The following is a 23,562-nucleotide window of genomic DNA, read 5'->3' as shown; positions in this document are numbered from 1 at the left end:
CACCTATAGCTATACAGCATAGGCGTACATGTAGTATGCAGTATGTATGGGGTCTCTGTGCAGCTCCTCTGTAGCTGTGCCCTGGTTAGACAGACATTATTCATGTCATAAATAAAGAACTGAATATTTTCTCTGTGCATTACTGCACACCCAGACACCATCTCTGACGCACACACACACACATACACATATACACACACACACACACACACACACACACACACACACACAAACACCATCTTCAGCAGCTTCCTGACAATGGGACTACAGTAAACACAAACCAGCAACAAAACATTGGCAATTATCTATTTCACCCCAGGCATAAAGACAATCTGTACACACCCAGACATATACACACACACATACACACACACACACACACACACACACACACAGTCTTCTCTCTCTCTCTCTCTATCTCTTTCACACACACACACACACCATTTTAGAATGATTACAAAAAACAGTAAGCAACCAAAATCTCAGCTCAAAAAAATATATCAATGGGCAACAATGCAACTAAGATAAACATTCCTTTTCCTGTTTGACTTCCCCCGGGTAAACTTGCTCAGAATTGAATACATACAAATAACACAATGCAAACAAGTGATTGGCAGGATCCCATGTTGATCATTGTGCTTTAGCGGTCCCATTGTCAAATACTGCGCTATTTATTTTTTCATGTGCAAACAGGAGAGGTCACTGAAGTTTACGTTAGCCAATGTAAACCACGACATACGTTTCATTAAATATGGGACACCGTGTCAAACCGCCACTCAAGCCCCAGACCCTGCAGCCCTGATGATGCTGGCAGCCCAGTGTCCCTCGTGAGACTAAACAGGAAACACAATAAGGGTCAAGTGTCCGTCATACAGTGTCCTTTTCCTCCGTGCTCCAGAGGAAGAAGGGAAGCAGGGGCCGTAGTGGAGAGAGAACACCTCATCCACATGTTTCTCTCCTCCTTCCTCTGAACACATGCATGGATTAAGGCAGGAGAACAGGAGAAAAGAGAGTGAGTGTGAGAGAGGGAGAGAGAGAGAGAGCGAGAGAGAGAGAGCGAGAGAGAGAGAGCGAGAGAGAGAGCGACGGAGCTGTGGAAAACGTCAAGAAGGTGAAGTGGGTTTAAATGACAGCATTGTTTCTGAGACACATCACTAAAGTGCTTCAAAATGTTCCTTTCTGTACCAAATTAAAACACGTTGAAAATAAAGCAGATGCTTAAAAGCAACAAAGCTGCATCTTTTTTTTGATTCCCCCAAACCAGCTGAGTTCTCTGGCATCAAATGGCGGCGCAGCCTCCTTTGCAAGCGTAGCCTCGGCTCTTCAATAAAAGCAAAATATCAATATTTTACCAACAGCTGGGCGAGATGGGAAAGGAAAGCACTTATTCGCAGTAGCAGTTTACCCCACTCTGTCCTGTCTAACCTTCAGAAAGCACTTAACTTGTCATGACAGCCCTGGGCAGTTAAAATGGTGGGCCCCCACAGCCCATTCGTTCTGCTGAGCGAGGGAGCAGACAGGCATGCACAGCACCGAGTTCTGGAAATACGCCGAAGCTGTTCTCACAGCAACAACAACGCCAGGGAAAGATGAGGAAGAGAAAAAAAGGAGAAGAAAAAAAAAAAATAAAAAAAAAAAGTCGTGTTGCATAACGCAAAGGCGCATAATGAGGAGAAGTGCTGAATTTGGAAAACGCTGTTCAAAAATGCATTAGCGTGACATGAGAACGAGTCTCTAACTTTTTGGGTGACTTAAAAAAAGCACTATCAAAATGAAAAAAAAAAGAGTTATACGACACATTTTTCTTCTGGTATTCTGCCAAAAAAGTGAGAGCCAAGTGATATCAACATCTGCTGTTGACGGAACACTTGCCACATCGTTTCACCTTGCAGCAGTCAGTGGCAGGGTGCACAATAGCGCCTGAAACCTGATCCTTATTTAAGAACGTCTGGGTGAAGCAGCAGCGAGACTGAGAGGATTCAGACAGGACCTTGAAGATGAAAGGGTGGCGGCAGGCAGCAGGCTGCTCTTCTGTGGGAAACACCAGCAAAAAAAAAAAAAAAAAAAATCCTCTTTCCTTTGCACTTCCAGGGTGCAAATTCGCCTCGCGATGAAGCCATCACATCACTCTGACACTCCAACACCTCTATCTCCCTGTTTTTTTTTTTTTTTTGGGGCAAAGCATAAGGCTGCTCCTTATGTCTCTTGCAGCAGCACAAGCTGAGTACGGGCTGCCTTGAGAGGGAGTCTGTTTGGAGAGAGAGAAATGATGACAGCTTGTCTATCCTCTGTGTCAGGTGTGGGAATAAGCCCTGCACATCTCTACTGTGTACAGAGAGAGAGGGATAAAATGATAAGCGGGGGAGCCCGCAGTGATTCGCCCCGGGTAACCGCAGTGATTCGCCCCGGGAAACCGCAGTGATTCGCTCGGCGCTCTGCAAAGGCCGGGCCTCTCCCCACATCTTGGCGCCGTGGTTTCACGGCAGCTCAGTCCTCCCCTGGGCACAGCAGTGGAAGAGTGTGATGACCAGATCGAGTTTGACATCTCCTGCAGTAAGGGCTGACGAGAATGAAAATACAGGGGAGATCATGGGAGATGAGGAGCTTTCAGGGAAAGGCTCTCCGCTCCACTCCACTCTCTCCTCTTCTCTCCTGTACTCCCAGGGCTCCACAGAGGCCAGACAGAGCCAGCACAGGGCCAACACTGGGCCAGCGCAGGACCAGCACTGGGCCAGCACAGAGTTAGCACAGGGTCAGAACAGCCACACTGCTTGCAGGGGAGAGAGCCTTCCTTTCAGCCCGCTGCCCCTAACCCACAGGCCACCTCCAATTAGCCAAGTCCTGCTCTGCACATCTCTGTAAAGCAGTGTGGGATTTCCATTTTGTCCTGAAAGATACGCTTTATAGGGTTTTTTAAGGATGAAAGTCCTTTGGAAGTGAACACTTTGATGTCTTTTTTACTTGACTAATTGAATTGACACTATCAGAAGGGATTTGTGGTGAACGTAAGGTAGGCTATTCATCAGCATGGGCTTCCTGGGATTTCAACAGCATATTTAATACAACATATTATGAGGGTTCATGAGAAGGAAAGATAGTTTGAGAATGAATAAAGAGTAACAGATCCAACGACATGCATGCAAGTCAGGTCCCTCAGTGAGGTGTTATTATACATACACTACAATTCACAGTTTGTCCCAAAAATTATCCACTCTAAACAATTCCACTCTTAACAATTACCTCATCTGATCTAGACTGCCTTCTGAATGGTACAAGCCAAAGATTCTAGAGCAGTCCACACTAAAACCTTTGGTACAAACTGTTTCTTTCTGTGAAAATCGGAGAGAAAGAGAAGGAGAAAAAGCAGAGAGAAAGAGAAGGAGAAAGAGAATGAGAGAAAGCAGAGAGAAAGAGAAGAAGAGAAATAGAAGGAGAGAAAGCAGAGGTCCACTCCACACCCTTGACTCTGTTACACATCACTCCTGGCTGATGCATTCTGTGGCACTTACAGGCCAGTGAGGATGATGGCCCAGATTTGTAATTGGCAGTGCATGTGTGTTTGTGTGTGTGTGTGTGTGTGTGTGTGTGTGTGTGTGTGTGTGTGTGTGTGTGTGTATGATTTGTCTTTGTGGTGTCGTCCCTGACAAGGTTATACGAATTGGATTGCCCCAAACAGCAACCCCGACAGCATCCAGCCAGTGCCCCACCCACCCTAACCGCATTGCCGCACACACACACACACACACACACGGCTGTGTTGAGCTGTCTTTAATCACCAGGCCCCACTGCTGCCATAAATTTCACCGGATGAGGAGTCAAAGTTTGCCATGAACTGCAGCTCTATACAAAATTCTACACACACACACACAGCACACAGACACATACACACAGCACATCTGCATCTGAGCACATTCCCCAGAGACGCCCCTGCGAGAGAGGGGGGAGAGAAAGCGAGAGAGAGAGGGAGAAAGAGAGAGAGGGAGAAAGAGAGAGAGAAGGGGAAACTCTGAAGAGCTGACCAGTCAGATGCAATGTGACCTACATATAAGAGGACACACGGATACACATTCACGCCCTGCTACCAAAGGATCCCAGGGATTCGGCCAAGTCCCAGCACCAAAGACGGCCAGAGAGACTACGGAAAACAAAGACTCAAAACATCCAAATGATGTGTGTTAAAGTATCTACTCTTTCTGTGAATAATAAAGGCATCCATCACTAGTTTGATGTTCTCATACTGTGCACTATATGCAAATTGCACATAACATCCTCCGTCTCCTTCACCCAGAAGTCAATGCACCTCAAATCAAATATGTAGTCTGCGCTGCCTCTATGCAACGACAGTTATAAAACCCTGCTGTTAGCAAATCACCATAATCAAAAGTCCAAGTCAACTGACGCAGTGCAATTTCTGAAAAATAATAATACAATACCATAATGTATGGGTAAATATTTAAAAACCATAATGAAAAGCAGCTGTCATGTACTGTCACTGTTAATAATCAATTTCACAAACCCAATTTAAGCCCTTACATCCTCACATCTCTCTAAAAAAAAACTGCTCATTCTCCTGAAGCAGCTTAATCTATTTAGGGTTTGCTGAAATGAGTTGGCGGCGATGTGTTATATCTTTCAGGTGCATTCACTGACATGTTTACAGTAATACGACAATTATATACGAGAGCCTATGAATAGCCAAGACATTGGCCACGCAGCTGCAGCCGGTAGCAGCCATTCATTTTAGCCTCGCGCCCATTTCCCTGCCGCAATCTGTCTGAATGGGACAACTTGCCGCGTAAGACAATGGCAGCAATTTCATTTCTAAAAATGCATTTATGCATGGATATTGAGGGAAGGCATTGTATGTGTGTCTAAGTGAGGTACAGTGAAGGGTTTGTGTGTGTTTGGTGGTGGTTGTGGAGATGATGGTGTCGTGTGTGTGTCAGTATGTGTATGTGTGTGTGTGTACTGTATGTGGTGGTGATGGTGGTGTTGGTGTGTGTGTGTGTGTGTGTGTGTGTGTGTATGTGGTGGTGATGGTGGTGTTGGTGTGTGTGTGTGTGTGTATGTGGTGGTGGTGGTGGTGGTGTTGGTGTGTGTGTGTGTGTGTGTGTGTGTGTTGGTGTGTGTGTGTGTGTATGTGGTGGTGTTGGTGGTGGTGGTGTTGGTGTGTGTGTGTGTGTTTGTGTGTGTGTGTGTGTGTGATGAGGGGTTCCAACCTGGCCACACTGGCGAGCCACCCGTGGTCTCTGGGCTAGCCAACCAGAGGGCCGCGGCGTCCAGTCTCCCACCCACCCATGGCGAGCTCAATGGAAATCGTTTAACACAGAAGCATCACACAGAGCGAGAGAAGTCTTATCACAAAGCCGCAACGGCACACACACACACACACACACACAAAGAGCCGTGGACGCGAGGCGGGCGGTGGGGGTTTTGCTCGGAAAAAGGACACGGCGTCCTTCTCTGCCACTATTGAAGAGTGCATTGGTCTCGTTTCTCTTCTTTCCCTCGCTCTACGTTTTTTTACTTCAACCTTCCTCTTCCTCTTCCTCTTCATGCGCTGTCTCATCTGCCTTTGCACAGACGTCTCGTTTCCTTCACCTCCTTCTCTCCCTTCTTCTTGCTGAGCCTCTTCATCCTCCTCTCCTCTCTTCTCCTCTCTGTCATCTCTCGCTTTGTCATCTCCTCACGGCTTCCTCTACGGTCTTCTCTCTCACTCGTTCTCTCTCTCCACCTCTCCTCTCCTCCTCTCCTTCCTGTCCCTTTGTCACTCCCCCTCTCCAGTCGTCCTCTCTCCAGCTGCTATGATTCGATCTTAGTAAACATCCCATGACACACATGCGAGAGAAAATTAAGTCTTTAGAACTTAAGGCAGACAGTAATACCCACGGCTTTGTCTTCGCAGGCAAATTCTCTGTGCAGGATTTACTGTCTCCTCTTTCCTCTCCACTTCTGTGCCACTCTATCTTCTCCTCTCCTCTCCTCTCCTCTCTTCTCCTTCCTTCTCCACTCCTCTCCTCTCCTCTCCTCTCCTCCCCTTTCCACTCCTCTCCTTTCCTCTCCTAACCTCTCCTCCTCTCCACTGCTCTCTTCTCCTCTCCTCTCTTCTCCTCCCTTCTCCACTCCTCTCCTCTCCTCCCCTCTCCACTCCACTCCACTCCTCTCCTCTCCTTTCCTCTCCTCCTCTCCTCTCATCTCTTCTGTTGGTCATGTGAGACTCAGAGGCTGAAAAGAAGCACCTGACTCTCTCTTGGCACCAGAGTGTGAAAAGGTGCTTCAGCGACCTGAGTGGTTTGACTGTCTGGGCTCCAGACTCCAGACTAAAGAAGCCTGTTAGATTTATAGTGCAAAACGGTGGCCTATAGACCTATAGAGTGGGACTGTAGCCTATAGATTAGAACTGTGGCCTATAGACCGGGACTGTAGCCTATAGATTAGAACTGTGACCTATAGACCTATAGAGTGGGACTGTAGCCTATAGATTAGAACTGTGACCTATAGACCTATAGTGTGGGACTGTGGCCTAGCCTATAGAGTGGAACTGTGGCCTATAGAGTGGACCTGTGGCCTATAGGCCTATAGAGTGGAACTGTGAATTTTCATACACCCTGCATACGACAAAAAGTCTGAGGAGAGGTCTCTCGGTTTCCATGGCAACCGGAATGAAGATCTCCGGTACTTGCCGTCTGTGTTCCTGGCATATAAACATGGGAGAGGGGAAAAAAAGAAAACTTTTGGGCTCTTTGCTCGTCTGCAACACACAAAAAAACACAAGCAGAAAGGTCTCAGCAGCAGAGCATGTGGGAATCACTCAGTCAATACTGGGGAAGCAAACAAGAGGAAGCTGAACAAGCAGTACGCGACCTCATCTTTCCACTACACACACACACACAGAAAGAGAGAGAGAGAGAGAGAGAGAGAGAGAGAGAGACAGAGACTCAGGAGTGCCCTGGTCTTTCCACTGCACCCACACACACTCAGGAGTGTCCTAGTAATACCACCGCCACCATACCACACACACACACACCCGGTCTTTCCACTGCACCCACACACACACACAGGAGAACAAGAACATCCTAGTAATCACACACACACACACCAGGAGGCGCCCACCACCACACACACACACACACACACACACACACACACACACACACACACACACACACTGAACATCCCAGTCTTTCCAACTCACACAATACACACTCCGGAACATCCCAGTCTTTCCACCGCACTCACACACACACACACTCCGGAACATCCCAGTCTTTCCACCGCACACACACACACACACACTCCGGAACATCCCAGTCTTTCCACCGCACTCACACACACACACACACACACACACACACACACACTCCAGAACAAGAACATCCCAGTCTTTCCACCGCACTCACACACACACACACTCCGGAACATCCCAGTCTTTCCACCGCACTCACACACACACACACACACACACACACACACACACACTCCAAGAACAAGGAGCATCCCAGTCTTTCCCTGCACTCCACACACACACACACACACACTCAGGAAGCCCAGTCTTTTCTACCACACACACACACACACACACACACACTCCAGAACAAGAACATCCCAGTCTTTCCACCGCACTCACACACACACACACTCAGAACAAGAACATCCCAGTCTTTCCACCGCACTCACACACACACACACTCCGGAACATCCCAGTCTTTCCACCGCACTCACACACACACACACTCCGGAACACCCCATCTTTCCACTACACACACACACACAGAAAGAGAGAGAGAGAGACAGAGACTCAGGAGTGCCCTGGTCTTTCCACTGCACCCACACACACACCCAGAACAAGAACATCCCAGTCTTTCCACCGCACTCACACACACACACACTCCGGAACATCCCAGTCTTTCCACCGCACTCACACACACACACACACCCAGAACAAGAACATCCCAGTCTTTCCACCGCACTCACACACACACACACACACACCCAGAACAAGAGAGAGAGAGAGAGAGAGAGAGAGAGAGAGAGAGACAGAGACTCAGGAGTGCCCTGGTCTTTCCACTGCACCCACACACACTCAGCTTTCCACACACACACACACACACACACACACACACACACCCAGAACAAGAACATCCCAGTCTTTCCACCGCACTCACACACACACACACTCAGGAGCGCCCAGTCTTTTCACCACACACACACACACACACACACACACACACACACACACACACACACACACACACACACACACACACAGGTCTGTGAGAACCCTCAATATAATCAGTGCAGCTGATTGGCTATGTGTTAATGGGAAATGACTGGATACAGTATGTGTCATCCCTGAGAAAGCAGCCAAAGTGTGAGGCCTTGACTCTGTGTTTGGAAATGCTTCCAAAATAAAATGCTCCCTGTTAATTGTCACGGGAGTTAAGGTGCATCATGGGAGTTTAAAAACATGACTCTGCATGAGTCTCTCGCTGCCTGCGTCTGAAAGGGATGATCCGTCTTTTGTGCTGCTGTATAAGGTTTATGTCTCAGCAGCGTAAACAAACACTCAGCTTAAACAAACAAGCACTCTAGTCTGCGGTCTTACTCCAGGGCCCGCCACTGCAGTCTTCAAATGACACCTGTGCCAGACATGCCTTTCAGAAATCACTGCCTCTTAGCAGAACAACAGGCAGGAGAGAGATCTGCTCCACAGCGAGTCCTTAAACCCATTAGAGAGGCCAAGTGTCACCCATACAACAGCTGCTGCTGCCCCTGCTGCCGTCTGCCTCATCCTCTCTTTATTAGGCCGCTCTTCACTCACTACCATCCACTACATAACAAAACCGCATACGAAACATAACTACATTAAGGCCTAATGAATGCATATTTTGGTCACATTTCTGTACAAGCTGTATTGTGACTATTCATCACACACAAATATGCTATGTATAATGGTATGTGTAGTATTTTAGGGAAATGTACTTGAACTATGTGATACAGAGAGAATGTTAATGAATGGAGAATTATTATCATTCCAAAGAACAAGGTTACACACTCATAGAAAACCATACTTATTCATTTCCAAATATATGCAAGCATGTGTGTGTGTGTGTGTGTGTGTGTGTGTGTGTGTGAGTGGCTGTGTGTGTGTGTGTGTGTGTGTGTGTGTGTGTGTGTGTGTGTGTGTGTGTGTGTGTTTCAAACACAGGAGACTGTGCCATCATTGGCAAAATAATGAAGATGTTGACCAACCTTGACAGGAGCCATTAACTTCCTCAAAGCCCGCCTGGCACACACACCTCCCGATGGGCACCAGCCACTCCCCTTCTGCGCTGCAGTGCATTCTGGGTACGTCCTCAGCCACCGAGTTGTTGACACAAGCCCCCGACACCTCCAGGAGCTGTGAGGAGTCCGACCCAGTTATCGTGTCCGGGAAGAGGGCCAGGTTGCGGACAAGAAAAGGACACTTTTTGTAGAAGACGCGCACGGACACCAGAGCGATGCAGGCGCCCAGGTCTTGGAAGGCCAGGTAGAAGCCCTTCTTGGTCAGCGGGCCGACGTCCCTCACCTCCGTGTTCAGCTTCATGACCCGGTCACCCAGGTCCAGCTCGGTGAAGCTCTCGTCAGCGGCGATGGTGTCGATCTTGGTGTACTGGCTCTCGCGCACCATGCGGCCCTCCTCGTCGTTGGACTCGTAGTAGTACATGTTAAAGGTCTCCTTGCAGGTGCCCAGGCCGCCGGGCAGGCTGTTGCAGTCGCGCAGCGTGAACTTGAGCTCCACAAACACACGCTGCGCCCCCTCATTCAGGATCCAGTTGGTCTGCAGCCAATTGTTCTGGTTGTGCTCCATCACTTTGCACACCTGGTACGTGTGGATGGGGGCGTAGTTCTCATCCACCTCTCCGATCTCTTCCCACTGTGGGAGAAATGGCACAAGGAACAAGGATTAGGCAGTGATTACAGATAGCCATTAGGCAGTGATAGTCATTAGCCAGACAACAGCTGACTCTGGGCCAGACGTGGTGGGGATCCGGTAGAGCTCTGGCAGATTATTATTTTATTGTATTAGTGTTATTATATTATCATTAACTTGTGTACATTTTTAAAACTAAGACATTAAGACATTTCCCTATACACCAAATGGAGCTTCACCTCTAGTTTTTTTGTTGGGTCTGCTTACAATGACAATTATTTCTATCTATCTATCTATCTATCTATCTATCTATCTATCTATCTATCTATCTATCAACTGTATCTATATATCTATATTTCTATCGTTTTACAGCTGACCGCCATTTTGGCTTTTTCTAGGTAGGTATAAGTTGATGATGTAAAAGGAGACAAAGAGACTAATGCCAGAGTTGGCCTAACACCCATGGTGTGTAACCCCTCCAGGAAGCATTCAAATTCACCACCAGTCGAAAAACTGTCGAAACTGTCGAACTGCTTCTATTCTTATTTGTCAGACTCAACCTTCTTTTTATCCACAGACAAAAAGTGAATATACAATTACACACAGAGCTAGTACACAGATAAGGGATAGTAGATTTGAAAATTATTGTTCTGTTATGACAACTAATTCTAGAGAATCAGAGCATCTGCCTTCATACACAAAGGATAATAACAACTATACAAATGTTTTCAGAAAAAGAGGACAGTTTGTCACATTTTGGCTGTCTCAGTATTTCCAGGGCATGAGTGAATTTCCCAGAGTAAAAACAGACCTTTTGGAGATAAACTGAAGATATACTGGACACTGTTCTCACAGCATTCGAAAGTGACTGACAACACATAGGTTCATTACTTCAATATATATATATATATATATATATATATATATATATATATATATATATATATATATATTTAGCTAGATAGATACTTTATTCAGATCTAGAATGTTAGGCATTCAGTCAGAATGTAGATATTTCATTCTTTCTTTTTTCTTTCTTACTTTCTTTCTTTCTTTCATTTTTTCTTTCATTTCTTTCTTTCTCTATTTCTTTCTTTCTCCCCCTTTTTTTGATTCCCCCTGTGTCTCCTTTAGTTTTTGCTCCTGCTTTCTCAGGCTGCTCAGGCGGAGGGTATAGTGGCCCTACCTTGGCATTGTGTCAGTGTCTGCTTTGTAACGGGAGACTCACAGAGTGGACATTGCTTGGGGCTCTGAACTTTTCAGGCTGATAATATGAGACAGTTCTCAGTGACATCACCGTACAAAAACACTATTTTTGAAAGAGAGCAGCTTTCTCTTCAGAATTTCTTTTTAGCAGCAAAAGCATCAGTGCAAGTAAATATCTTTTTTTACTCATTCACGTTCACTTTTTCAACTACTGCAAGCAGTCAAAATCGGTTCGAAGGAGAATTTCCTTTCATTTCTAGATCCATTCATATTTGAATAATTCCTCCATACAGTATAACTTATTTTGTGATCTTGCATAAGAAAAATGGATCAGTGAATCTGTGAATGTGTCACTAAGATGAGAAAGGCAAATACAATTTTATATGGCATTATTATTGAACATCAAAGCTACATATTAGCCTATTAGTTGTTCTCGTGGCCAAAATGGTATATGTATTGAATATTTTTTTTAAATGCCTGAGGAAACGCATTGAGAGAAAACCCCTAGTTTTCCACATGAAAAATACAAGTAAAATAATAAGAATGATAAATACAATAGTAGAATTAATAATAATAAAATAAGAACAGAGAAAAGAATATGTAGAAATATTAGTACTACTGCTAATAATAATAATAATAATAATAATAATAATAATAATAATTGTGATAAATAATTAAAAAAAATAAAACTGGTTAAAAAAACTAAAATAGTTGTTATGTAAATATTAATAGTGTACTATTTGGAAAGTAAAATAAACCAAGAAGCCAAAATGACTAGAATCCAATTAGAATTGACACTCAATGCAAAAGAAATGAGGTTGCATGACTCCCTCACTAATAGAAATACTGCCCAACTTCAGGCTAACTCTTTCCATGTGCGTTGCTCTAAACCGAAGCTAGTTTGTCCCGACGCAGACCTTCCAGGGGCAGATGAAGGGAAAGACAGCTCTGGATGCATTCCAAAATCTCAGTTCAGTAAAGACGGGTCTAAACCAATAATCTTTTTGTATACAAAAAAACTCTCCATGATGGTCATGCAGGCCATTAAACATATAATATAGTGGTGTCATATATTATAAGAGACAGCAGTGTGTGCCATAGACTGAACAGAGATCAAATGCAGAACAGAATGCTACGCACACTATTCAGAGTTCTTAGAGTACTTCACCATGCACTGACATAGAGCTCACATCCATCATGTGAAGTAGTCAGTACAAAAAGACTCAGTGGTGTGGTTTTGTGCATGAAAAGACACTAACGGCTTCAGAGAGAGCCAAGCTTTGAGTGTTTTTTCTCAAGATGTGCTTGGAAGTTAAGCTTTTCATAAGCCCAAATATCTATGCATATATGCTTGAACAAGTGCATAAATATTTTACCATAATTTATATTTCAAGTGTGAAATCTAAATAAAACAATAAAGTGTGACCTTTCACTCCATTTTCAGGTGCCATATTAAGCTTATGCAATTCAAATCACACATATACGCAATCGCCCATGATCAAATTATGCACATCCACATTTCAAAACACTGCACACTTTCTCAATTATCCTCGTATCCTTTTAACCACATCTCTAAGCAAAAAATGTCACACAAATAACGTTTGTGTGCATGTGTAAAAATGTCACATAAATAACAGAATACAGCATTAGCAGATTCTCTGCTGCCATTCATGGCAACTTCTCCATTTATTTCAGGCAGCCACGTGCTCGTCTGTCCCATTAAGGCTCTTTGAAACTCATTCATGCTTCCCCTCCCCGTGATAAACACAGGACTTTCTCTCGCGCAGTCGGCCGAGGTGCTTTAATGCATCGCGTTAAAGACGACACAGTTATAAAGCATCTCTGTGAACCACAGCAAATGGCTTCCTTTCATATTAGCATAATGTGTTCAAGTCCACGCGACTATGATCTAGTAAATTACACAGGCTTGTCTGCATGCAAATAACGGCCAGTCCAACGCATGCAGAGCACTGTCGGTTATTAAAATCTTGTATGATAACATGGGTGCTTGGGCACATAATAAAACACGGTGGATTTAAATAAAAAGTGATTTGGAACACATTCTCTAAGGACATAAACACGCTGGCGGATACAATGGCAAACACATGCACGGCTTTCAAAGAGTTAGTCCACATCATGCAGCTTTCAAAGGGGCATTGTACATACTGTACATATGTGCATCCAGTTTAAAATATAGTGCCTCACCAACATACTTTAATGGTTACTTCAATATGCTTCACACATCCAGTTGCAAAGGCAGCCTACTTGTTCTGCCATAAATCTGTCTAGACTAGACTGTCACAGAGGCAATACATGAAAATGTTACTTTTAATTAAATGCATACTATAAATAATCTGCATCTCTCTTTTCTTGGACAAGTTATCATTGAATGTGGTTAAAGTCAATCATTGTACAGTACAGTACAGTGCTCTCAATATTTAGCAAAAACACTTCCAGATTTACGGCATACTTAATGAGGATGTTTCCTTCCCAATTACTCTTGCAAATAACAGTAATTACTGATATTGACATGAGATGTTTTTGTATTTGTTTTCCAAATAGCCTCTTCAGTCCTCCAGTCCTCTGTTCTTGCTGAAGCCTGAGGAAGCTGTCTGTAAGCCGCGTCCAACCTTTTCCTGGCCCCTGGTTGATCATCTCTAATAGGATTTGTCTCCCTACACTGGGACCAGCATGGCTCTGCAGGCCTCAGGTTGGATATAGTACACTTACTCCTCTCTTTCTCTCTTTCTCTCTCTCTTTCTCTCTCTCTCTCTCTCTCTCTCTCTCTCTCTCTGTCATAAATATTAACCTTGTCTGAACCCTATTGGATATTCTGTCACGCAAACGCTGACAGTTATGGAATGGCATCTGTCACCTGAGAGCTGTATACAACAGACAGAACGCATCTAAAATATCTCGAGGGAAATTTAAAGAATGTAATATGTGCGCAGTTTGCTTCAAAAGTGGTTCATTTCTATGTGAGTTTATGTACCAATGCCATTTGAGACTGATTATCACTATATTTTACTCATTACTCACTCACAGTCATGGGGCTCAATTCCTCCCTATCTTTCACACAGGCATCTCTCTGTAGTGTCCATAATCATGAAAAAAAACAGCACAGTTTACCATTCTGGTGCAAACTACATTTCTAAAGGACCCCATCTATGTGCTTGCATTGTATTAGTATTGTCTGTAACTGTAGGGAAGTGTGATGAAATCCGTATTGCATCCAGGGTTTCATTTCCCAACAGGCATCTTTGAGGACAGCTCGGCCTCCATTCCTTTCTTCCTCGGCACATCCTCTATGCAGCCATTCTTCTCCTCCGCTACTCCCCCTCTATCACTTTGTTTTCTATCCATCCATTCATCTCTCACCCTACTGAGTTCCTCTCTTCCCCACTCCGTCTCTCTCTCTCTCTGTCCAGTTCCACTGCTCTCTCTCTCTCTCTCTCCTCTCTCTCTCATCTCTTGCCTACTGAGTTCCTCTCTCTCCCTCTCCCTCTCCCTCTCCCTCTCTCTCTATCTCTATCTCCACTGCACTTTTCTGTCCCTGTCTCTCTCTTTCTCTCTGTCATTATTATGGCTCCCCTAAGACCAGGGCATGGTGGACACTCACAGTAGGCAGGCATGGCCGCTTCCAGATACACACACACACACACTCACACATACACATTGTAGGTAGGCATGGCCGCTTCCAGACACTCACACACACACACTGTAGGCAGGTACGGCCGCATTCAGAAACACACACACACACACACACACACACACACACACACACACACTGCATGAACACTTCCAGGTCATGTCGAATCAGCCGCAGCGCTGACACCAGGACGCTCTAAACACACATGTTTGCGCAAAGGTCTCAACATCTCAAACACACACACCCACACACTGGCACACACACACACAAACACATACCAGCTTCCCTCAATGCCTCAATTTACACCAGCACAGTACACACATTCTCTCTCTCTCTCTCTCTCTCTCTCTCTCTCTCTCTCTCTCTCTCTCCCCCACCTCTCTCTTTCATGCACACACACACACACACACACACACACACACACACACACACACACACACACACACACACACACACACACACACACACACACACACACACACACATATACAACACTCAATAATGAGTCCACACTAACCCTTTGCCCCACAAATGCACACACTCACACTGACCCAGACACACACACACACACTGAGCCTTTCCTTCCCCCACCTCACCCCTCATCACCCACTCAGAGTGAAAGAGGGAGAGAGAGAGAGAGAGAGAGAGAGAGAGAAAATGGAGAGTGTGCTCTGCTCTAACCCCATAGGACTCCATCCCCATAACACATCATTAGCGTCCATTCCGCCCCCTCCACCACACACACACACACACACACACACACACACACACACACACACACACACACACCTGCTGTTCCCCTGTCACAGGTGAGGCTTGCCTCGGCTGGGGACACAGGGAAATGGATGCCCTGCCGTGACACACAGCCAACTTCAAAACCCTCAGCAAGAATAAATACACGCATGTTGGTCTCCCTCTCTCTCTCTCTCCCGCTCTCTTTTTCTCTCTCTCCCGCTCTCTTTCTCTCTCTCTTTCTCACTCTCTCAGCTGTTTTTAGCCCACCTCCCCCTCAGCACAGAGGTAATGTTAGGGTATGAAGAGGCTTTAACAGTGGGGGTCAGGTACGTGTCATTCCCCTTCAGCAAAGGAAGTGTGTGGGTGTGTGTGTGTGTGTGTGTGTGTGTGTGTGTGTGTGTTGGGGGGGTCTGCGGGCACCCTCGGCCAGCACAAAGCCAGGATTTAGCTGAGCTCCGGCAAATCGTCTGGTTGATTTGGAAAAGCTGGGCTCAGCCCAACACCCTCAGAACAGTTCAGAAAGACAGAAAGCAAGTGGTGGAAATGGGGGGGGTAAAATGTCTTCTGTCTTTTTTTTTCTTTTGGTGGGCTTCACCCGTCCACTGTTTCTGCCAAGGTAGCCGTTCAGTCAGTGGTGTGCTTTGAAGTCGGGGAATCTAAAGCCCATCGTTTGTCAGCGGCATCTGTTACAGATTCCACTGACCTAATTAAACAAATTGCACACAGTCAACTGAAGAGAAATGCAATCCCTAAATAATACACCAAATCAGTGTGGGCATGCAGGATCAGAGCAGATGTCATATCTAATGCACAGCTCTGAAGTCGCTTCCTATGAAATAAGCATTTATTTTCTTTTAAAAATTATTTAAATGTTCTGCGCTAAAGTTACTGTATGACCTTACCGCCTCTCAGTGGATGCAAATGAGAATATGTTAACATTTCCAAATGCTAACTAATGCTGAGCTGCAGTCATACATCACTTTTGGTGGCACGGCCTGCTTTTGTGTTCACTAATGACACACTGTTGCAGCATTACGTCATTATTCAGCAGTGGTGGCCGCTCGCCTGAAACACCAGCAGTTCGCTCGGGGGACAGTTCCCCCTGTAAGTTTGTGATGGACTTTGCATGGACACGCTCTCATCGCCGTGTGACTGATGAGCTCTCTCTCTCGTGTCATAAACGCTAAATCTAGCGCCCGGCTGCCCACACCCGGGGGTCAGGTTTCCACGTCCCTTTTCAAAACCGCGAGGGATATTCATCATGTGCCAGAACAGGTGCAGCGGTGCTGCATAGCTGGAGAGTGAAAAAGGCCCTTTTTATTGTGGGAGAAGCTGCATTATTGAAGCTACACAATGAGCTGGAGACGGCCCGGGCTCCGCCACAGGAAGCCGATAGGACCGCCGGAGCCGCGAGCTGTTTGAGCTCCAGCAACAACAAAGGACTCGACGCCAGCTGGGCCCGGCGCTTACACGCCGCGGCCCCTGAAACAGCGGCGAGAACGAGCAACGCAGCGCTGACAGACATCCACTGTACACAACCCAGAGAGCTTCACTCCCACACGCACAAAGACACTGCAAGGCATACACAATACACTGCTGAGAAACCCTCCTGAGATTTACCTCTTCACCGGTGAACATTTATTTCCAGATCAGGCAGCCTCATGCCCACAACATTAAAGCAAAATGTCAAATTGGGCAGACCTGCATCCTCTTTGGACTTTTAATGACCATACATTTTGTGTATGTGTTTTCTGTTTAAATATGCAGGCTAAAATGTAATGTTAAACACATATAGCATCGATACTGTTTACTGATTCTAGGTTCTCCTTACAGGTCATGTTTAAATATAGTTTAAAAAAAAGTATTTTTCACATTTGTGTAAAAGTAACACGAGAGCAACATCAGGGTTACACACACCGTTAAAAATGCACATGAAATCGAGCAGTGTACTGTATTTTCAAGGCACTATGTAAACCTGATGGGTCCAGAAGACAAGGAAAGGTCATATGCTCTGACGAATAGTCCATTATTTTTCACTTTGGGGCTTGTCTGAGCCTGCACTCAGGGGGAAAGTGAGACCTTGAGACGCGTCCGGACTGTGTGTTAATGCCGCCTGCGGTGTGGCTGGACCGTGAAACTTACCCCGTTCTTTGGGTAGGCTATCCATCCGTCGTCACCCATCACAGACCGAGAATCCAGTAAATTCACTGCAGAAAGGCACAAAGAGAAAAGAGGACATATTAAGTTGCCTTGCGAGGCTCTCGATTCAGCGCACCACTTTCAAAACACGACTGCAGGTCTGCAGAGGAAAAAGTCTCCATTTCAAAAACTATTTTGATACACCCCGCTTTCAAAAGGACTAAAAGCGAAAGCTGGCAACAACACCAGCCAAGCCTCTCACACACTCGTATTGGTCTAACGTACAAAGACAACAGCAATCAGTCACACACTTTCATTGGCATCCTCACTCATACAACCAGCACAAAATGAGAGTATAATTTAAATGACATCCTCCATTGCCTTGAGTATAATTTGTTGAATTAATGTAAGGGTTTTAATACCATTTTATTTCACAAGTACTAAATGTCACATTCTACTTACTCAGTCCTTATAACCATATCCATACACAGCACATCCCATTCACAGCAGTATGGGTGCCTGAGTTTACTGCACAAGTTTACTACCCACCACTACCTGAGCTGAAGTGTCATTTATGATCAGGCTTGTGCAAAATTCCAGAATTGAATTGAAACTGGCTCTTAAATTCCAATAAAATTCTTGAATTCCACTTGCATTTAAATTGAGGTAGCAAACAGGAAGCAGAATTGCAATTCGAATTGTGCACAACCCTGGAGTGCACGAGTGTTGGCTCGGTCCAAACATTTGTGTGCTACACTCCGCTGATCAATTCACTCATGGCCCATCAGCCGAGCGTGCTTCCTGGTGTGACCTTTCTGCACGATCCAATCAGCCGGGCTCAGCTGTGGCGGCCGGAGGTCCCTGGCACTGCGTCGCGGTTAATGGCCCCCCGCCCCCCCCTCCCGCGCACAGCAATTACGGCTGGCGCCGCCCAGACCACCTCCATTAACATACGATAACGCCGGTCACGCATGAAGGGGCCGCAGGAAGCCTCCAGCAGCCACAGACAACGTCGCGCCGTTTAGAGATGGCCATAGGTGTTACAACGCTGCGTTTAGAGATGGCCATACAGTATGTGTTACAACGCACCGCTTAGAAATGGTCATACGTGTTTCAACGCACCGCTTAGAGATGGCCATACGTGTTACAATGCACCGCTTAGAGATGGCCATATGTGTTACAATGCACCGCTTAGAGATGGCCATCCGTGTTACAATGCACCGCTTAGAGATGGCCATGCGTGTTACAACGCACCGCTTAGAGACGGCCATACGTGTTTCAACGCACCGCTTAGAGATGGCCATACGTGTTACAATGCACCGCTTAGAGATGGCCATACGTGTTACAATGCACCGCTTAGAGATGGCCATGCGTGTGCCCTGGACCTCTGCCTGAGAGTGGGAATAACTTTGATACATATTGAAGGTTTTCATTGATAACAGAGATGTAATGGGAAGAATGGGAGAGAATGAAAAAGTACTGTATGGACACGGCTACACGGGTGCCTGGAGGGACAATGTGCCGTCCAGCAAAATCTCACACTGCAGTAGGCAAACCAGTCCATACTCTCAGACAACCCCGTCATTTCAAACCTTACAAATCCTACATGTAGCAATCAGCTAAATGGGGTCTGTGTGTGTGTGTGTGACTGTGTGTGTGTGTCTCTGTATGTGTGTGTGTGTGTGTGTGTGTGTGTGTGTGTGAGTGTGTGTAAGCACACCACTTGAATGACAGACATTGATGTGCATTGTTCTACTTAAAATAAAATGTGTCCTGAGGAAAAGCACAAAGGCCTAATTAGAACAACAGCAGAAGTAGTGAGTGCTGAACTAGATCACTGTCGGGGGGTAGTGTCCATCAGGCGATGGAGGAAAGACTGTCTGGAACAAAGACACAGTTAATTCTGTGCTGTGCTGCGCTGCACTGTTGTCCACTCTCTAGCACTACTTGTTCGATGTACTGTCCCTCCAACTCGAAGATTTTTCACAAAAGCAAAGTAGATCTACTAAAGTAGATCAATAAACAAATTAATAAATTGGAAACTTAAAAAAATTTGGTCTCATCTTGCCGTTTCTACAGAAGCTAGATATGGAAATTATCTTCTGTTGTTGACATCTCCAGGCTGACCCATTACCGTGTGTAAAAAAAAAAAAAAAAACAACAAATTTGAACAAATTTGAACACAACCCAGGGATACTTTGTTATTGAAACACTCAAAAACAGAACCATTTCCCCTAAAGAGCAAACAAGCTGCTGGAATGCGGCCTCTGAGAAGCCAGCAGCTGTGCGGAGTTCCATAAATGGGTTTCTGTTGTGGAGTTTCCCCCGATATAGACAGAAAAGTGCGGCCGTCCCGTCCGGCAGCTTGTGCCCGGTGGGTAAGGGAGTCGCAGGCAGACAGAGCTCATTTAAAGAGGCGGTTGTTCTCCTTCTCTCTCTTTTTTCTCTCTTTTCTCTCTCCCTCTCTTTAGGTCATCGTAGTGTCCATATTGGCAGAGGGATTCTGGCCCAACCTGCTGTCTGTCTGTGTCAGTGAAGCATTGCTGCCCTATAATCAATCACTTTGCTGTCAGCCTGCTGTGCATTATCCATATGCTGTCTCATTTAAACTGCTCATTTAAATCCTCTCTTGAACTGCACCAAGTCCTGAGAAGGCAAATATCAAACAATAACTAAATATATATATATATATATATATATATATATATATATATATATATATATATATATAAAAAGGAAATTGACATGTGCCTTACTATTATTAAGTTATATAATATTGCAGTATGTTATGAAATGACATCAAACTGCTATTGAAGGCATCAAAGAAATGATTCTGGTAGTTATGATTATGGTGAGACTTGGCATTTTGTTATATTGCGATTAACGACTGTCTCAGTCATGCGGTCTTTGTCTTGTCTTTGTCTTGTCGCCACCGTAGTTTAGACATGCAAAAGGCATACTGCTGCCTTTATGCTGCCGCCACTCTGACTTCTAAGTCTGAGAACATGATCACAACAAATTTAAAACAAAACAAAAGATAAAAAAAAAACACCAAATTCACACAACCCTATGAAAGATGTTGCACATAATGTGAACACTTAACGTGTATATTCAACCTATAGATTATTTCCAACTCAGTCCAACTTACTGTAAAAGTGGAAGGCCTGAAGTCATGACCCTAAGTCACTGTCTTAAACTTCTAAACACCAGTGGTGCCAAGCCAGGACTATCATGATTATTCAAGTATAAATATTAACACAGACAAATTATAGAAATACTGTGAAATGCACATAACAAAATCACTACCTCATCTATATATGAGTGAGTTTTTCATTTATGAATGCACAACAATGCACCAGGCTCAAAGAACCGTATATTTACACATTGCTGAATATATTCCTTCTGCAAAACATAAAATAGGAATTTGGAGAGTCACACAATGACATCTTGAGTAAAAAAAGGTTTTAATTTCATTAACAGCATCCGACCAATGTTCACATGGACACTTTTAAATGGTGTTTATCTTACTGCTACAAAGTACTATGTTGTAACACGCACAGTACTTGTCATTTATTCTCATCAATGCCATCGCATTCACTTATTTTGCCTTATAATAATTTTAATGAATTAATCGTCTATTCATGTTGATGAACTATTAGCCTTTCTACATTTGCACTTCCCTAAACAGTAGGGAACGCGCTTTGTCGTATTTTCGGCAGTAATCAAAAAGCGCAAAGGTAGGCGAGGTTTTATGGACCCGGCAAGAACATGTTCCTGGACATCGTTATCAAGGGGACGCGCCGTAATCGCAATTCTGAATGAGTCAACCATATGGTTAACCACACGTGGTGACATTTGAACTTTAGGTTGGCGACACACTGAGGCACTTTCCTTTGATCCGATACGAAGCATGAAGAAGTATTGTCGACTACCTCAAGAGCAGGGGAGTAATATCTAACAAGAACTTTTAACACTGTGTGTGACCTAATCATTCAGATGCAACGGCTACAATACGCGCAGACGAAACCTGTTCTGTAGAGGCAGTTTTATCATCCGTTTCGGGTCGGTTAGGTGACAACCGTTGAATTAGACCAAATAGCCATCGTTACAGGCAAATATATGTGAATGAACAAGACATTTTTGCCACACTTCCAAATAAAATCGTTAGACATGTGTCAAATACAGGTTTCAATACAGCCTGTGCCCTGATCCGTACCCACATGCTCCGGAGTACTTTTTAAATGGACCCCGCGCGTAACAGGGCATCAGTGTCAAACACAAAATGACAGGAAAGTAATGTGCATCCTACCTTCATTATTTGGTATACTGAGTGTCCTCAACGCAGCACAGCTGAGAAGACAGATCCACACTTTAATGCAAAGAGGTTTGATATAACTCCACTGCGAAACCATAGTCGTTTGACAGAAAATGCCGTTTTTGCACTGAGCACGAAATCAAAGCACTGGATTTTCAACTCAGTGTAGCGTTACCGACAGTAGCCTGGCGGAGACATGAGTGTCAGTTGTGAAAGTTGTAAGGAAATAAAGCCGCATTTGACCGGTGTGGTGAGGCAGCGCGCACGGCTTCGGTCTGTTGTGGCATGGAGAGCTTCTCCGGTTGAAGCAGCCGAGCTGTCAGTACCCGCGCAGACCGAGTGCACGCGGGGGCGGAGTAAACCACAAAGAGAAGTCCAACCGACAGCCGCTGATGAGTCAATGTCTGTTGTTTAGTGAAATACGATGGAGGTATGATAGGGTTATTCGGTCTGGGGTGAGAGACAGATAACAGTCAAAACAAATTCGATACAGGATCAAGTAGCAACATAGAAGTGGGGAATTTGTTACTGATTGTCTTAGCAATCGAAATGACGACTCAAAGCTTAATTGACAGTGAGAGGCAAGTCGCTTCAAACTCAGCACTTTAGCAAAGGCTATGATTTCCTGTTTATAGGCCACAACAAGGACATAAGACAATGACATAGGGCTAGGATATGTAGGAAATATATTTAATGTTATCCAAAAAACAAAATGTTTTTCAAAAATTTTTCAACACATATTACACAACACACTCCCTCCTAAAAGTAACTGTCAATCTAAAATAAATGGGATAGGATTGGAATATATATTATTTTAAACACTTCTGGGTCATGTTCTTTTCAGAGAATAGATGAAAGAATGTACAATAGGTGATATCTATTCACAGTAGGCTGTCATCCCATGGAGAATTAAACAAACAGTAGGCCCACATCCGCTATTTCATAGTTAGCTGCAACCTTTCTTTGACTGTCTATGGCTGCCACAGACTGGAACTCATTCCTCCCTTTGGACGACTCTTCAGTGCCACCATGCAAAGATGTTTACTACAGCAGCATGGAAACAGCTTCAGGAAGTTTTGTAATGACATTTCAGCAAACAACTGTCATCCTTCATTCCCAGGGTTATTGCAAAAAACTAAAGGTATGTGTGAATGCTGTGTCAAACTATAACCATATACAGCAGAGAATGGAGTTTTCAGAATGCAACGAAAGATTGGGAAATACATTGCATTTCTTCAAGCATTTCCTAATATGGAACTACAGTATGTAACCCAATTTAGCAGTCCTTAGGGAAAAACAATTTTCTATTGTTCTCAAGTTCTTTAACAATTTAAAAGAAAGATGGTGGCAGACAATTATGTTTTCTCTTTTTTTCTCATGTGCCCTCACCAAAAAAGAACTCTCCATCTTTATAATGTCTCTGAATTGCTTTGGTCTCCTTAATTATTACCCATATTCCAGTGGGGTGCCCCCGTGACACCTCCCACGCTCCTCAGCTTTGCCCATTCAGGCAGACGGGGAGAGGAATGCAGGGAACAGCGGGATCCATCGCTTCATGTTTCAACTTTGGGACGTGAAAGTGACAGGCTAAAGAATCACCGCCGC

The 23,562-nt window shown here is 44.8% G+C and overlaps 1 protein-coding gene across 2 annotated transcripts in view; it reads right to left on the bottom strand.

Moving 5' to 3' along the window:
* The window catches only part of LOC125304403 (ephrin type-A receptor 5), a 62,441-nt gene extending 40,152 nt beyond the window's left edge, over positions 1-22,289 (bottom strand). For both annotated transcript variants that reach the window (XM_048258631.1, XM_048258632.1), the window contains exons 1-3: positions 21,952-22,289; positions 17,646-17,710; positions 9,253-9,916 (exon numbers count right to left, since the gene is read on the bottom strand). In XM_048258631.1, coding sequence (XP_048114588.1) covers positions 9,253-9,916; positions 17,646-17,710; positions 21,952-22,054 — 832 coding nt within the window. In that variant the 5' untranslated portion in view covers positions 22,055-22,289. The remainder of the gene's footprint in view (positions 1-9,252; positions 9,917-17,645; positions 17,711-21,951) is intronic.
* Between the last annotated feature and the right edge of the window lie 1,273 nt (positions 22,290-23,562).

Source organism: Alosa alosa, chromosome 12 (genome assembly GCF_017589495.1).
Source record: "Alosa alosa isolate M-15738 ecotype Scorff River chromosome 12, AALO_Geno_1.1, whole genome shotgun sequence".
Taxonomy (NCBI): Eukaryota; Metazoa; Chordata; class Actinopteri; order Clupeiformes; family Clupeidae; genus Alosa; species Alosa alosa.
Note: the sequence above shows the minus strand (reverse complement) of the source record. Positions and strands in the feature narration are given on the sequence as shown.